The sequence below is a fragment of the Carassius auratus genome, unplaced genomic scaffold (genome assembly GCF_003368295.1).
Source record: "Carassius auratus strain Wakin unplaced genomic scaffold, ASM336829v1 scaf_tig00217044, whole genome shotgun sequence".
In the NCBI taxonomy this organism is placed as follows: Eukaryota; Metazoa; Chordata; class Actinopteri; order Cypriniformes; family Cyprinidae; genus Carassius; species Carassius auratus.
Window position 1 is genome coordinate 1 of NW_020528869.1, and position 15,348 is coordinate 15,348.

Here is a 15,348-nt window from a genome sequence, read left to right on the forward strand (position 1 = left end):
TGGAAGACGGAAGTGATTTTTGCACTGATCCCAGAGAAAAATGGGTCCAAGTCCTTATGAGGAGGGTGGACCGACTGTCAGGAGGGTCTTCTTTGATAAGGAAAGTGCGAAGTGTCAGATCCAGACGTAGGCCATCTTTGCATGGGTCTGGTGCATCACAAAAAAGTGTTCAGCGTCCGAGGGCCCAGCAGCCAAAGAAGTCTCAGAAGAATAAAATAGACAATCGATATTTATTCATCAGAAGCAGCAGCCTTACAAGAGTCAGCAAATCCCTAAGTTTGCTCCTAATAAACAAATAGATATACAACTGAATGTATTTTTAATTGTATTCTATTTTTATTATCTATTGCTTGCACTTAATTTGTATGTTCAAATTATCTAAAAAAAGATAAACATTGTTAATTGTGTGAGTCCCCTGTTTGTTTTGACTTCTGTCAGTTAAATTCTAAATGTTACTCAAAATAAGTCATAAACGAAGGAATAAATAAAATTTCTGTTCCATTTTCATTCATTTAATTTTAAACTGATGCTGCAACAAGCAATTTTCGGGTTTGTATAAATTATAGCGTATTTTACACATGCATTGAGTTTCAGGATCTCATTGGTCAAGGATAACACAATAACACCAAACATTTCCCAGTTACACTTATATTTAAGGTGTCCTTGTTACAGAGTAATATTAATTAACAGAGATGGGACCAAGTCACACATGTGCAAGTCTCAAGTAAGTCTCAAGTCTTAACCTTCAAGTCTCAAGTAAGTCCCAAGTATTTTTTTCTTGGGCAAGTCAAGTCAAGTTGAGTCACAAGCTATGTCAAGTCAAGTCCAAGTCAAGTCACCTTAATATTGTTATTTTACCTGCAGAAATCTGATCTTAATAAAGTTAAAGACAAGATATAAGTAACTGTCAGTAAATTAAAATAATTTGGATTTGCATTGTAAATACTCATGTTCAGTAAAATACATCATGGAATCAAACAAAAATTGTAACTTCCTAAAATTATTTATTTTTCACTTCTGCCACAGTGTTTGAAATGTTTTACATTTCAACATTGAGTCCATAAAACAAATAACAGCTAAAACATCCAACAGACTCCTCTCTGAACACCTCTCTCTCTCTCGCTCTCTCTCTCTCTCAAACCACAGTTTACATACAACATTAAACTGTTACATTTCTCCTCTCTCTCTCTCTCTCTCTCTCTCTCCTCTCTCTCTCACACACCACACACACACACACACACACACACACACACACTCTCTCTCTCTCTCTCAGAGTATAGAATATAAATATGACGTATTTTCAGTTGTTTCATACTTTTTTGTTATGTACAAGTACAGACCAAAAGTTTGGACACACCTTCTCATTCAAAGAGTTTTCTTTTTTTCATGACTATGAAAATTGTAGATTCACACAGAAGGCATCAAACTATGAATTAACACATGTGGAATTATATATGGAATTATATACATAACAAAAAAGTGGTGGAACAACTGAAAATATGTCATATTGTAGGTTCTTCCAAAGTAGCCACCTTTTGCTTTGATTACTGCTTTGCACACTCTTGACTTTCTCTTGATGAGCTTCAAGAGGTAGTCACCTGAAATGGTCTTCAACAGTCTTGAAGGAGTTCCCCGAGAGATGCTTAGCACTTGTTGGCCCTTTTGCCTTCTGTCTGCGGTCCAGCTCACCCTAAACCATCTGGATTGGGTTCAGGTCGTGACTGTGGAGGCCAGGTCATCTGGCGCAGCACCCCATCACCTCTCCTTCTTGATCAATAGCCCTTGATGCCTTCAGTGTGACTCTCAATTTTCATTTCATGAAAATAAAGAAAACTGTACTGTACATAACAAAAAGTATGAAAACAACTTAAAATACGTCATATTTATATTCTGTACTGTATATATATATATATATATATTATAATATATATATATATAATATATATATTAATATATATATATGCACTTCTCATGATTGGGTAATGCGGCAGCTACATTAGTTTTTCTGATTAATTGTTTTTGCTCTATGAGAAAGACAAGGTAACAAAATATTCGGGCTTATGCCCCCTTAGCCCAGCCCTAGCGCCGCCCATGGAATGTTTTTTTGACGGCCTGCTAGCGGATCATTAGGGCCGTTCACATCACGTCTTTTTGCGCGCGCAGTTCGTTATTTCCAATGTAGGCGCGCGGTATGCGCGCTCATAATGATAGCACACGCGCGCGCGTCGCACCGCATCCGAGTTAAAAACATCTAAACTTTTCAGAATGCCGCAAGCGCACCGCAGGTCATGTGACAATAACTAACCATCAGCTTCATCCTTTCCAGTATCAACGTTGAAAGCTCAGCTACGATGAAGGAACAGCTGTTCATAGCTGTATATGGATTGCCATTTTGAACATGAATTTAGTAGCAGAGCTACTGCGAGCGATTTTTAGTGCTGCAAATCCATATTACTTTGCTGAAATTTCCGCGTCTTCATTGAGAGAGAGAGCGTGTCATGCTTAGCAACGACCAGACGCCCCAGGACCACTTCTGCCGAGCGCTTTGGAAAGAAGGAGAAAGCGCACGACTAGCGTTTTCCACGCGTTTTTAGGCGCGAACTAATTGAAGACAAAAGCGATGACCCTCGTACCTCTCAGGGTGACATGTTGATGTGATGTGATATCTGATTTAAGTGGGCGTGGTTTGTGTAAGGTAGAGAGGGCATGACTGATGATAGTGTCCTGATCCAGTCACGACGCTATTCTCAGCCTGCGCTCCAGCTGAGTAATCAACTTTATTTAAAAAAATAATTTATATATTTTATATTCAAACTGAAAACATGATGTGATTAACACTCAAGTCATTCAAGTCATCGTGTCTCAAGTCAAGTCAAGTCCCGAGTCTTTAACTTCCAAGTCCGAGTCAAGTCTCAAGTCCTAAAAATAGCGACTCGAGTCGACTCGAGTCCAAGTCACCAAGTCACAAGTCCCCATGTCTGTTAATTAACCATGTAGCCTACTTACTATAGGGATTTTACACAATTATGCATAATGAATTGTTATTATAATTTTCAGTGTAATATCTCATATTAAAATAGCTTTTAAAAGATGGACATGAGTCACACGAAATGGGAGACATTTGGCTAAAACGTCATTGTTTTGTTTGAATGAGGTTTTATTTTTATATTATCATTTTCGTTTAATAATTAGTTTTATTAATTCTATTTATGTAATTTTATTTCAGTCAGTTACCAAAGTGTGTGTGTGGTGTGTGTGTGTGTGTGTGTGGTGTGTGTGTATATATATATATATATATATATATATATATATATATATATATATATATATATATGAAGATTTATTCCTTTTTTTTACTGGAAATATTTTACTCGTTTTAGTTAATAACAACATTGATTGGACATCGGATGCATAAATGTTTTGCATATAAATATATAAATGTGTTTAGCAGTGTGTTGACGCAACCAATGAATGTTGTTGTTTTTTTTATCCCAAAAAAAACCTAAACGATTATCAAGCCGTTTTGATTTTCTGAGCTCTAATGTGCACCTTTTAATAAAAACAAACTGGAGAATTAATGCATAACCTGAATAACTATTTTTATACATTTTAACAACTATTTTATGAATAGAAATGTATATATAAAAAAATCTCATTAGCTGACATAGTAATATGCACTGTATTAATAAAAAAATATTGTGTTCCCTTTTTCAAGTGATTATATATCGTTAATAAAATTTCAGCTGAAATATTCCGTAAATGCTAGGTAATACGATTTTTGGAATATTTATCAATATATTTTTTTATCAAGTAAAAAAGGTTTACAGCACTTGAAAAAGTTAACATTTGAAGCATAAGGCTTGTCAAATTCGAAATCAACCGTGTGTCTGCTCTTATCAAAATGTAATTAATTAAGCTTGCCATGCAATTTAACAATAGCTCAAAAACCCTTCCAAGAATTGCACAGAGATGCATCAGTCTTTCTGTATGTCTGTATGTTGTCTATAGGATGGCACAGACGGCGGACTGTGCTTTTTTTTTGTGGACGGTCGTAGGGTGAGACCATCTCCTCCCGGGACAGAGCGCCGTGTTGTCCCGCAGACTCCACGGATCTGCTCCTCTGTATCCGGTGCAGAAGAATCCGGTAGATCCCTGTCAGAGGGCTCCGGCAATCCAACACCTTGTTGTTCCTGAGGTGAATCTCGGTGATCCCCAGCTCCTCGAGCGCGAGTTTGACCGCGCGCTCGTCGGCGGAGAGCGTCCGTGAGGCGTCGGTCAGGTGCGCAGGTGATGGAGGAGCAGGTGTGTACGGCTGCGGATACTCGACCCCCCTCAACCACGCGCTGGACATGATCTGTGCCAGGGATATACGGTCAGCGGGGACCAGCCTCAGCGCGCCCTTAATCACGTGCTGACACGCTTCCGGCACGAACGCAGGGAACGCGTAAGAACCTCTGAGGATGCAGAAGCGCAGTCGTCTCAGACTCGAGCCGTTAAAGGGGAACGTCGCTGTCACCATGAAGTACAGCAGGACACCCAGAGCCCAGATGTCCACCAGAGTCCGATGTAACCCTCGTCCCGAAAGAGTTCAGGGGCGGCGTAAGGCGGAGAGCCGCAGAAGGTGGTGAGGATGTCGGTGGGTTTGCATTCAGCGCTGAAGCCAAAGTCACCCACTTTGATGCAGTATGTGGTGGTGTAGAAGACATTTTCAGCCTTCAGGTCCCGGTGGATGATGTTGTTGTCATGCTAAAGGTAAACATACACTTTTATAGATATTTGCGTAACATTTTGGCATGCATGCATGTATGTGGATTTTCTATGCATGCATTACTTGAATGATGCACTACATTTGAGTTTCCATTTCCAGTAGAAGGAACAGCAAATCATTTCAGCTGTTATATTTAACACGTTTGACTCATTATTTTATCAGACTGCTAAAGGTGAAGATAAATTAGTAGCAATTAAATGATCATAAAAATGTTAAGTGGTGTAAAATCTGATTTAAAATGTTAAAAACTATTAATGAAACAAAATATTATTGCTTTTAGTATTTTAGCAGTATGATTATTATTATTTGTAAAATATAATATTAAATATACAAAAAAAGAGAAATATATATACAAGTATGAACATGTTTATTATATAAAATATTAAACCAGATTATATATTTTAGAGTAAAAAAAATCTTAAATATATTAGTTTTTTACATTTTAACTATAGTCCCATTTTGTTATAAATAATTGCACTTAGACATATCGTGATTTATGTTTTGACTGCAATTAATCATGCAGCCCCAGAATACACTGCGTCTGTATTTACTGTAGTTAAGAAAATTATGTTTAATTATTTTTTTTTATTTTTGTTGTTTACTGTTTGTAAAACAAAAAGGAAGGTTAAACTCCGAGACAGATTGTGTTTCACTGTGCTCACCATGTGTTTGACAGCAGACAGTATCTGAGAGAAGACCAGTTTACTCTCCAGATCAGACAGGCGCCCTCTGGTGGCGATCCTGGAGAACAGCTCTCCTCCAGGCGCGTACTCCATCACCAGGTGAAGCCTGCGAAACGTCTCCACCACCTCATACAGACGCACGATGTTGGGGTGGGACAGTCTCTCCATGCAGCGTATCTCAGAAGAGAACAGCTTCTGCGAGCGCTTGTCCAGACGCAGCTTATCCAGGATCTTTACAGCTACTCTTTCTGAGAGAGATGAGTGAAAGAGAACAGGGGGAGTAAATGCACTGCCAATGCCACGTGGGTCAGTTATGGTGAGGCAGATTGGTTTGCATGTGTGTGGTCAAGCCTGGTTCATACATTCTTGATTTTATGACTATCGTGAGCAAACCAAGGTTATTATCAATAACTAATTAAAAAAATAATAATTATAATAATACATAAAATTGTTACTTGAAATAAAATGTAACAATTATTTTTGTTTTAGGCATTTCTTATTTCATTTTAGTTTAATGTGGTGTACTAATATTTTTAATTAAAATGAGCAAAAATTATATATAAACAATGACAAAGACACACAATAAATTTGAACTCAAATGGAAAATGAAAACAAAATATAAGAACTTGCAATCATTGTTAAAAAATAATTAATTTTTTATAAAAATGAAACGATACCAAATTTAATTATAATAAAAAAATATTGTATTTATTTATCATGTGATGTTCATCAAAAATATTTTGATATCATTTAAAAATAGCTCCACTAAAATATATAATATTATTAGGAAAATTTTAACTCATTTCTCTTTTAATGAATAAATTGAAAATGCACTTCTGAAGGTTTATTTATTTTTTTGTCATTGTTAAATAGTGTTCCTGTAGCTCAAGTGGTAGAGCATTGCATTAGCAAGTGCAAGGTTGGGGGTTTGAATCCCAGAAAACACAAGTTTAGGAGAAAATTATTAGCCTGAATGCAATGTAAGTCACTTTGGGAAAAAAAAAAGTGTCTGCTAAATGCATGCATAAATGCATAAAAATATATAATAAAAAATGAAATGATTTGACCACCCTTTTACCTTCTACTCTGTTTTGTTTCTGAAAAAGTAACATTCACATGGTGACAGGGCGGGTTCTCAGGACATTAAGGTGGGTCTCCAAGGGGGTTATAGAAATGAACACATCCTGATGAAGATTAACTATAATCTTCTGGATTAACCCAGATTTGTCTATGACGTGATGAACACATGTTCATTTACCATTCACAACAACAGAAACTCTGAAGGGAGGTTGAGGTGTTTTGCATTGAATACAGCTACACTCTGTGTCTCTCACCATTGGTCAGGTCGTGAATGCCTAGTTTGACCTGAGAGAAGTTTCCGCTGCCGATTTCCCCTCGAAGCTCGTAAAAGCCGATCCGTTTGCCGAAGGTGAGATCATTGACCAGCTTCTCCTTGTGGCCGAGGTCATAGACGGCTCTTGCGAAGGGCGTCTGCTTCACGCTGACCTCTGGACTCACAGCTGCAGGTTTTCTGTCCAGTGCTTGACTCCTCGTCTTCTCCTCCGTGGTTTTATCGACCTCCATCCAGGCCGGCTGAGGCACGAGCTCTTTGTGGTGAGACGGCATGGTTTGCTGGGCCACCTGCCCTGTAGAAAAAAACAGATCTCATTCAAATCTCAGTTTTTCCTCATAGAAATCAAAGCGGTTAAATGAAGGTTTCTTCTCTTTAGAGTTTCGGAAAAGATCTCAGTGTCTCAAACTGTGCACAGACCCTTGTGTTTCATTTTTTTCATCGATTTTCCAGTTCTGAATTATGCTCCATTTACCTAAACTTTGTTTCTAATGCTTCTCATAAAATTCCTTGTGAGGAATAAAAACAGACAGAAGTGAGTCAACAGCTGTCATACAGATCTTAGGAGAGCTATATAAGAAACGTTTGAGTTCATATTAAGATCTGAGCACAGTTTATGATACATTTGAGATCTCTCCTGAGATTACTCTGGTCTTTTTCCTCACAAGAAACACCTGAGATGAAGCAAAAGTCCCCATTTGATCTCATAATCGTCCTCTAGGTGGAAAAAAATCCAGATATTAAAGAGATCTAATGTGAAATAGAATATTTCTCATTTAATGCTTCCTTGTCCCAATAATAATCAGAGTTATGCTATTTCACATTTACAAAGCATCTAAATCGTCTCTTTCATGTCTTTTGAGTTTGAGTTCATATTGAGATATTTTTTAGATATCTTCTGAGTCTTGTAAGTAGATTACAGGGGTTTATTTCTCAAGAGAACTAGAGGCACTTCAGCAAAAGTGTCCATTTAATCTCATAATTGCTCATAATCTATGTGGAGCCTATTTTAGTATGAACTCAAACATTTCTCATCAGACGCTTCCTAGTCCAAATATCCTTATGATGCTATACACAATACATTTAAAAGTCTTTTACAAGTCTTAAGTTATTTCTACTAAGAGAACATCTTAGAACTCCATAAAGTTTCTTGAGTTATGAAAAAGCAACTTCTGAGCATTCATTGTCCTCTTTGTGCAGAGATGGACTCAATCTCATGAACTCAAAAATGCTTTCTAGTCCAAAGGACATGAGATATTATATACATGTCTTCATGCAATGTTATTCTTACGAAAGAGGACATCTGAGATCTTCTTAAAGTTTCCTGAGCGATGAAGGAGCATCATATGAGCAATCATCTAAAAGGATATTTCATTCCAGGATATTAAACTGTGTTTTCAAACTCACACAGAACCTGTCCTTTCGCCTTTTTCTCAGTCTTTAGTGGTAAAGCGGCGCTCGTCATACATGAAAACATCCTCTAGGTCTTCAGGTGTCTCCTCACAGTCTCAGATATGTCCAATTTACCCAGATCTGTCCATTTACAGATCCAGGATGCCTAAAGTCCTTAAGATCCAGTCTTATTGAATCAGGCGAGTATCATTTATTAAGGTTCATCTCAGTCCTCCATCGAGCCACACGCGGTCTGCTTGCTCCGCTGTCTCTCTGTGTGCCGCTGCTTCATGTGTGTGTAATCCTGTCTCACACACTCACCTACAGACAGGTGAGTCATCACTGACCCCTCCTGCCACGGGATTACACCGTCCAGCGGTCTGTCACTCGCTCCACGTGCAAGAGGATTTTAGGTTTGTGTGTCTGGCTTCAGTTTTGCATTGCTATGTGATTGCTCGGCTGTTTCTATTCAGTTGATAGTGTGTTCAAAGATACCTGTAGATGTTTTCTTTGAATTTCTGCATGGTTAACGACAGTGGGCACAACTTTAAAACTGTAACTACAGTGTGCACTAGCAAAACAGTTCACATCATCTGCAAAACTCATTCCAAGCAACACAACTCTCCCTCAGTGAGATAACACACACACACACTCAGAACACACTGAGAGGAAAACACTCGCAACAAACACCAGTACACAAGATACTCACTCTTCATCTTTACAGTTTGAACAATTTCAGTGACTTCATACAAAGTCATATTTTCTTCAAAGAAAAGATGGACATTCCTTCACATGATTTATTTACATTTTTAGAACATAACAATTCTTTAAGGTAAATGAAAATGAGAAGTTTGCTTCAATAGTCTGTAGTAGTTTACAGAATTACAGTAATGAGAAAAAAAAGGTAGAAACTTAAAAGTACATACTGTAATTCGAACAAATAATTTTCATGGCTAATCCTGAAATTGCAATCAGCAGTGTGTGAAATCTCTTCTGTTTTGAATGTGTGCTTCACAGTTTTGACAGCAGTGTGTTAGCATTTGAACAAAGTGCTGTAAGTAAATCCACAGTGTTGTGCAGGTTGTGGTTAAAGTCGTGGGATAAGTGTGTAGAGTTTTGAAAACTGTGTTCAAGCAATGAAAAACGAACTAGAGTTTGGTCCACATGATCTGCTGCTGTAGTTAGAGTTTTGCACGTGTGACTCCAGTTGTGCTCACTGTCGTTTAGCAATCCAAAAATACTGTAATAGGTTTGTCCAGTGCTCTTCTTGCACATGAATGAAGCAGTCTAGAAGTTACTTGCATATGATGGCATCATGTGACCTAATTATACAAGACTATTTCATCAGGTGGTTGTAAAAGGACATCTCCTTGAGCGCCTCAAGACCAAAGGATAAACAGAGAGCCACAATCCCTGCCAGGAACAGACGTCTGGCATCAGAGGGAACTGGACGAGTCTGTCTGTCTGTCTGTCTCAGTGAGTGAGTGTGTGTGTGTGTGTGTGTGTGTGTGTGTGTGTGCGCGTGTGTGTGTCTGTCTGTCTGTCTGAGTGAGTGTGTGTGTTTGTGTGTTGTGTGTGTGTGTGTGTGTGTCTGTCTGAGTGAGTGAGTGTGTGTGTGTGTCTGTCTGTCTGTATATGTGTGTGTGTGTATATATATGTATATGTGTGTGTGTGTGTGTGTGTGTGTGTGTGTGTGTGTGTGTGTGTGTCTGTCTGAGTGTGTGTCTTTCTGTATGTCTTTCTGTGTGTGTGTGTGTGTGTGTGTGTGTGTGTCTGTCTCAGTGAGTGTGTGTGTGTGTGTGTGTGTCTGTCTGTCTCAGTGAGTGAGTGTGTGTGTGTGTGTGTGTGTGTGTGCGCGTGTGTGTGTCTTTCTGTATGTCTTTCTGTGTGTGTGTGTGTGTGTGTGTGTGTGTGTGTGTGTGTGTCTGTCTCAGTGAGTGTGTGTGTGTGTGTCTGTCTGTCTCAGTGTGTGTATGTGGTGTGTGTGTCTGTCTGTCTGTCTGTCTGTATATGTATATGTGTGTGTATATATATGTATATATATGTCTGTGTGTGTGTGTGTGTGTGTGTGTCTCTCTGTCTGAGTGTATGGTCTTTCTGTGTGTGTGTGTGTGTCTGTCTGTATATGCATATGTGTGTGTGTGTGTGTGTGTGTGTGTGCCAATTACAAGTCCTTAGAGGCAAAAGCACAGTATTACGTATTAGATATATATATATATATATATATATATATATATATATATATATATATATATATATATATATATATATATATAAAGAATTAGCTCCTTAACTTATATAATATTTTGTCAATGAAATAATGAAATAAATTACTGTAGACCTGGGTCATAGTGAAAACATTACCCTTCATGTTTTGTGACCATAATGTCATGTAACATTTCAAAATACAAAAATCCGTTTGAAAAGTGTAGAACATTTTGAAACTTTAGTTTAGGGCCCAGCATCTGAGCTTCAATCATCTCTGCTTTTCTCTTTGAAACTTTCCCTCAATTTCATATGCTTCATGTGGAGGAGGGTCCTGGATCTCTTTGAATGCATTATCATGGAAAACAGCAGCTTCTGAGACCCCAACATCAGCTCATTCCTTATTAACATATACTGTTAAAACTTCTCTTACGTATGAAAACAGCACAGCAAACAGTATGCTAGCGGAAAGCTAATCAGGACTGATTGGTTGTGATTTAGGAGATTCTTTGACTAGATTAGGGGGTTAATCAGCGGCGGTATTGCAGTAATCAGTTGGCATTGGTCTTTGTAGTGCGAGGTGTAACCTATTTAGTGATTATAATGACTGAGGTGAAAACGGCTCAAGAGGAGGAACATCAGAGCGGAGCTGATACAATGCAGGAAATGCAACATCAAAATATTGATTTATTTATTTATTTATTATTTTTTTATATTTACAATTATAAAATTGTAAAATAATAAATGATTTAATATTATAGAAATAAATTATATATTTATGTATAATTATACATAAAATATTTATATAAAATAAATAGAAAAATAGATAGATATTATATGTTTTAATTATATAATTACATTTGGAAATGAATTATATATGCTGTATAAGTTTATGTTTTTGCGATGATATATTTATTAATAAATTATACATTATGTATTAAAACAATATTTTAAATTTTAGATCGATGGACACCAAAAAGACCATGTTCTATTGTTCTCCATAACTTACAATAATACTTGTGGCTTTAATAAACGTTTAATCTTTAATAAACATAAAAATATTCAAGAGAAAAGTCAGTCTTATACTTTGAAACAGACGCACCATTTGTCCCCGGGGTAGAATAAACACAAAGGCTGCTCTCGACGGGGGGCAGGGCCCGTTTGTTTTAAGTGAAGGTGCTAAACACCGTCCCCTGAGATAAAAGTTGATTAATACCCTTTAAAGGAGGGCCGCTTAGTGGCTCAAAAGTCCCTTAAGCACTTCATTAGTGAAAGGAAGGGGTCTGACAGCACACATGAGAAGCTGAAGAGGTGTGGAGGAGATGCTCTTTGATCTGCTGGCCTCCTAACAGCAGGCATTAGACTCATGAGGAATTTGATTATTTCTCTCCGCAGCAGTGAACCCATGCAGGTATAAAATATCCCCGAGGAGCAGGACTGAAGGCACAGACCTGACGGTGTGTGTGAGGAACATTACTATGGATTTACTGCCTCTGCGTGTGTTTCTTCTGCCTGTGGCACCGTCCATCAGACCTGTGAGTGTTGGTCATGTTTATCTCGTTATAATTCAAGATTTAACGAAGCGTGTGACTACAGTATGATCTGTTTTTGAATGTAATGTATGTGAATGTAATCTGTTATGTGATTGATCAGAATATGATGCTTTTAAAACAGTTAAAATGTTAATATGATACTGTATGCATGGTGTTGGAAAGACCAGGTTTTGGACATTTTTGTAGTACCTTTTTGATTACAATATGGGATATGAATATGGTAATAATTCACCATCATGCTGTTTCATGTATCATGGTACTGCCACAGTAATCTATGACTGATAAGTTACCATGTTTTCTAAAAAAAAATTGTATACTATTATAGCTTTAATATTTTTTTGAATTTGTATTTATTTTTATATTTCCTGACTAATGTTTGTTGTGTTTTGTCAATTTGTGTGTGTGTGTGTATATATATATACTGTGTCTATATAGTTTCCCAGTCATTTTATTTCTGTTTTGATCATTTCAGATGAAAACTAAACAAAAATTATATCTTGCATTAGTTTTTATTTTTTATTTTCCATTTTCATTTTAATTTGACTTAAAGTTTTAATAGTTTTGTTGTGTGTGTTTGTTTTTAAACGTTTGTAAACGTTTGTAAACGTTTCTGTTATTTTTATTATTACCTTTTAAGTTTTAGTATTTAAACTTTATTAAAACATTTTTTTTATTAATTTTAATATTTTTTTAAATAAAAATTGTATTTGCCATTTTTATTAGTTTTTTTTTTCATTATTAGCCTACGTGTTTTCATTTTTTGTTTCAGTTTTAAGTTAAAAGTATTTTAGTTATTTTAGTACTTAAACTAGACAAGACTAGAAAACTAGAAATCTTACCTTGACCAGCTGAAATAAAATAAAACAATTAGTTTTCCTTATATTTAATTTATTATTTATTGGATTTCAAGTAACTGAAATGTTTATATATATATATATATTATATATATATATATATATATATATATATATATATATATATATATATATATATATATATATATATATATATATTGGATTTCAAGTAACTGAAATGTTTATATATAATATATATATATATATATATACACACATTATAATTTATGATATTTCATTGCATTTCATTGATGTAAATTATGCTTTTCCCCAATCTTGGTAAAAAAAATTTATAATATCAATTGATTTGTGTATTTGTGTCATTTAGTCACAGCTGTTTTAGGTAAAAACACAGAGTCCAGGAACTTGTACACAGAGAGAGCCTGCTGCAGACGCCAGAGTCACGTGATCTACATCGGCAAAGGTTTGGTTTAGTTCTTTTATATAAATACCAATGAAAAAATGCTGGATGAAAATACAATAGAAATATGCAGTTTTATGGCTATGTTGTCAACTCTTGCTGTTTCGAGTAGTTTGGAGCAAATATTTGTTTTATGACTATCAGTCACGTAATTTCTTTCGTGTAACAGATATTTCTGGCAGTCCTGTGAATGTTGATGTGGGTGTGTGCAGAACACATTGTGGCCAATCAGCACGCTCTGCGTCATTGGAGGCGGGGTTAATGTCCACTAAATATTACGAATCCTCAACGCTTGATTTCCTGCGATACAAAAAGGTAAAACAATTCTAGCCTACTGCTTACCACAAGATGGCGACATTTCTTGAAATAAAAATAAGTATGCAAAATAATAATAATAATAATAAATAAAATTGCTTATTAGATTCAACAATTAATTTATTTTTTTACTTTCCTCCGGTATATATAAATATTCACATTCACATTAATTCATTTAGTTAATGCTTTTTTTGATTGTAGAGAGCAAGAAAGTATGAATTTATGTATTTAAGTATGAAATGATTTTACATTAATATTAATAATATATAATTAAATTAAATAATATAAAAATTATTTTATTAAGTAATTGTCAATACATACAATATGCATTATATATATATATATATATATATATATATATATATATATATATATATATATATATATACACACAATTTTAGTAGCTTATTATTAGTTCTTATATATGTATACATATCAAATATCAAATATATATCATATAATGTAATGTTTTTAAAGAAGACTCTTATGCTCATCAAAGCTACATTTATTAGATCATAAATACAGGGAAAAAACAGTAATATTGCTCATTGTTATTACAGTATAAAATAAAGGTTTCTATTTTAATATCCTTTAAAATATAATATATTTCTATGATACAAAGCTGAATTTCCATCAGCCATTACTCGAGTGTGAAGTATCACATGATCTTTCAGAAATCATTTTTAATGAATAAAAAGTTAAAAAAGCTGCATTTATTCAAAATAGAAATATTTTGTAACAATATAAATATTTGCTATCACTTCTAAAAAAATGTAAATATCATTGCTGAATAAAAGATTTAATTTCTTTAAAAAAAAGATAAAATATAAATGTATCGACCCCAAACTTTTGAGCAGTAGTGTAAAATGTTAAAAAAGATTTCTATTTTAAATAAATTATATATTCATACAAAAAAGTTAGACTTTAAATTTTAATGTGATTATCTACAATAAATGGCTATTCATACACATTAGAAGCCAAACTGAATATTGTTTCCATAACCCCTGTAGATGAAGCATCTGGATCCGTCCTCGTGGCCTGGTTCTGTCCCGTCCTGTGGACCGAGCTCCACCTGTGAGCCGGCCGGGGTGCGTGTGGACCGCGTGATGCTGCGTGAAGGTCTGCAGGAGGTCGAGATCATCGAGGACTGTCACTGTGAAGCCAAAATGAGCCGGTGTGTCCGAGCCCCATCTCTCAAAACATACTACTCTGAGACTCCATACGAGGCCGTCATAGACGCAGGCAAATGTACCGGATCAAAAGGGGCACCAGGTGAGAGAAAACAAAATAAAAGTCCCTTTATCATCAGTGCGCGCCAGAATATCAACCCTGTTGGTTACAGGAAATAAACTAGGAGCTTAAATGCATAATCCTTTAATAATCTGTTTTACCTACAGAGGGATTTTCATGCGTACCAACTAAGTTTGATTCCACCTTCATTGAAACTCCAAACAAAGTGGAGCTTATCCAAACTGTGGCTCAATGCAAACTAAGGGAGGGATGTTACCGAGTCCCGTATGTAGAGCATCACTACGAGATCACGTACAATGATGACGGAGTCAAAGTACACAGTCTGAGGGTGAGTTTTTTTTTTTTTAGCACAATTCCCAGAGTTTTCACAATTCCCAGAGTTTTCAACCAGTTTCTAATTGTGGTTAATTTGTTTCATAGTTTATGCTAAATCATATATTTCATCCATGTCTGACTTGGTTGCTTTAGCCATCAAATATAAATCGATCTCAGTCGTTGAAACTAAAAAAAACTAGCATCATTTGAAAAATGGTTGTTGATGTTCTTAATGAAAGT

At 35.8% G+C, this 15,348-nt stretch overlaps 1 protein-coding gene and 1 pseudogene across 1 annotated transcript; one reads left to right on the forward strand and one right to left on the reverse strand.

The window, feature by feature from the left end:
- Positions 1 to 3,940: 3,940 nt before the first annotated feature.
- LOC113099804 (serine/threonine-protein kinase NIM1-like) lies at positions 3,941 to 7,213 on the reverse strand (annotated as a pseudogene).
- Positions 7,214 to 12,156: 4,943 nt separating this feature from the next.
- Positions 12,157 to 15,121, forward strand: LOC113099803 (uncharacterized; the record flags this gene model as incomplete). The annotated part of the gene is made up of 5 exons (XM_026264755.1): positions 12,157 to 12,172; positions 13,135 to 13,230; positions 13,397 to 13,542; positions 14,553 to 14,814; positions 14,940 to 15,121. Coding segments are annotated over exons 1-5 (702 nt in total), but the record flags the coding sequence as incomplete, so codon positions are not given.
- Between the last annotated feature and the right edge of the window lie 227 nt (positions 15,122 to 15,348).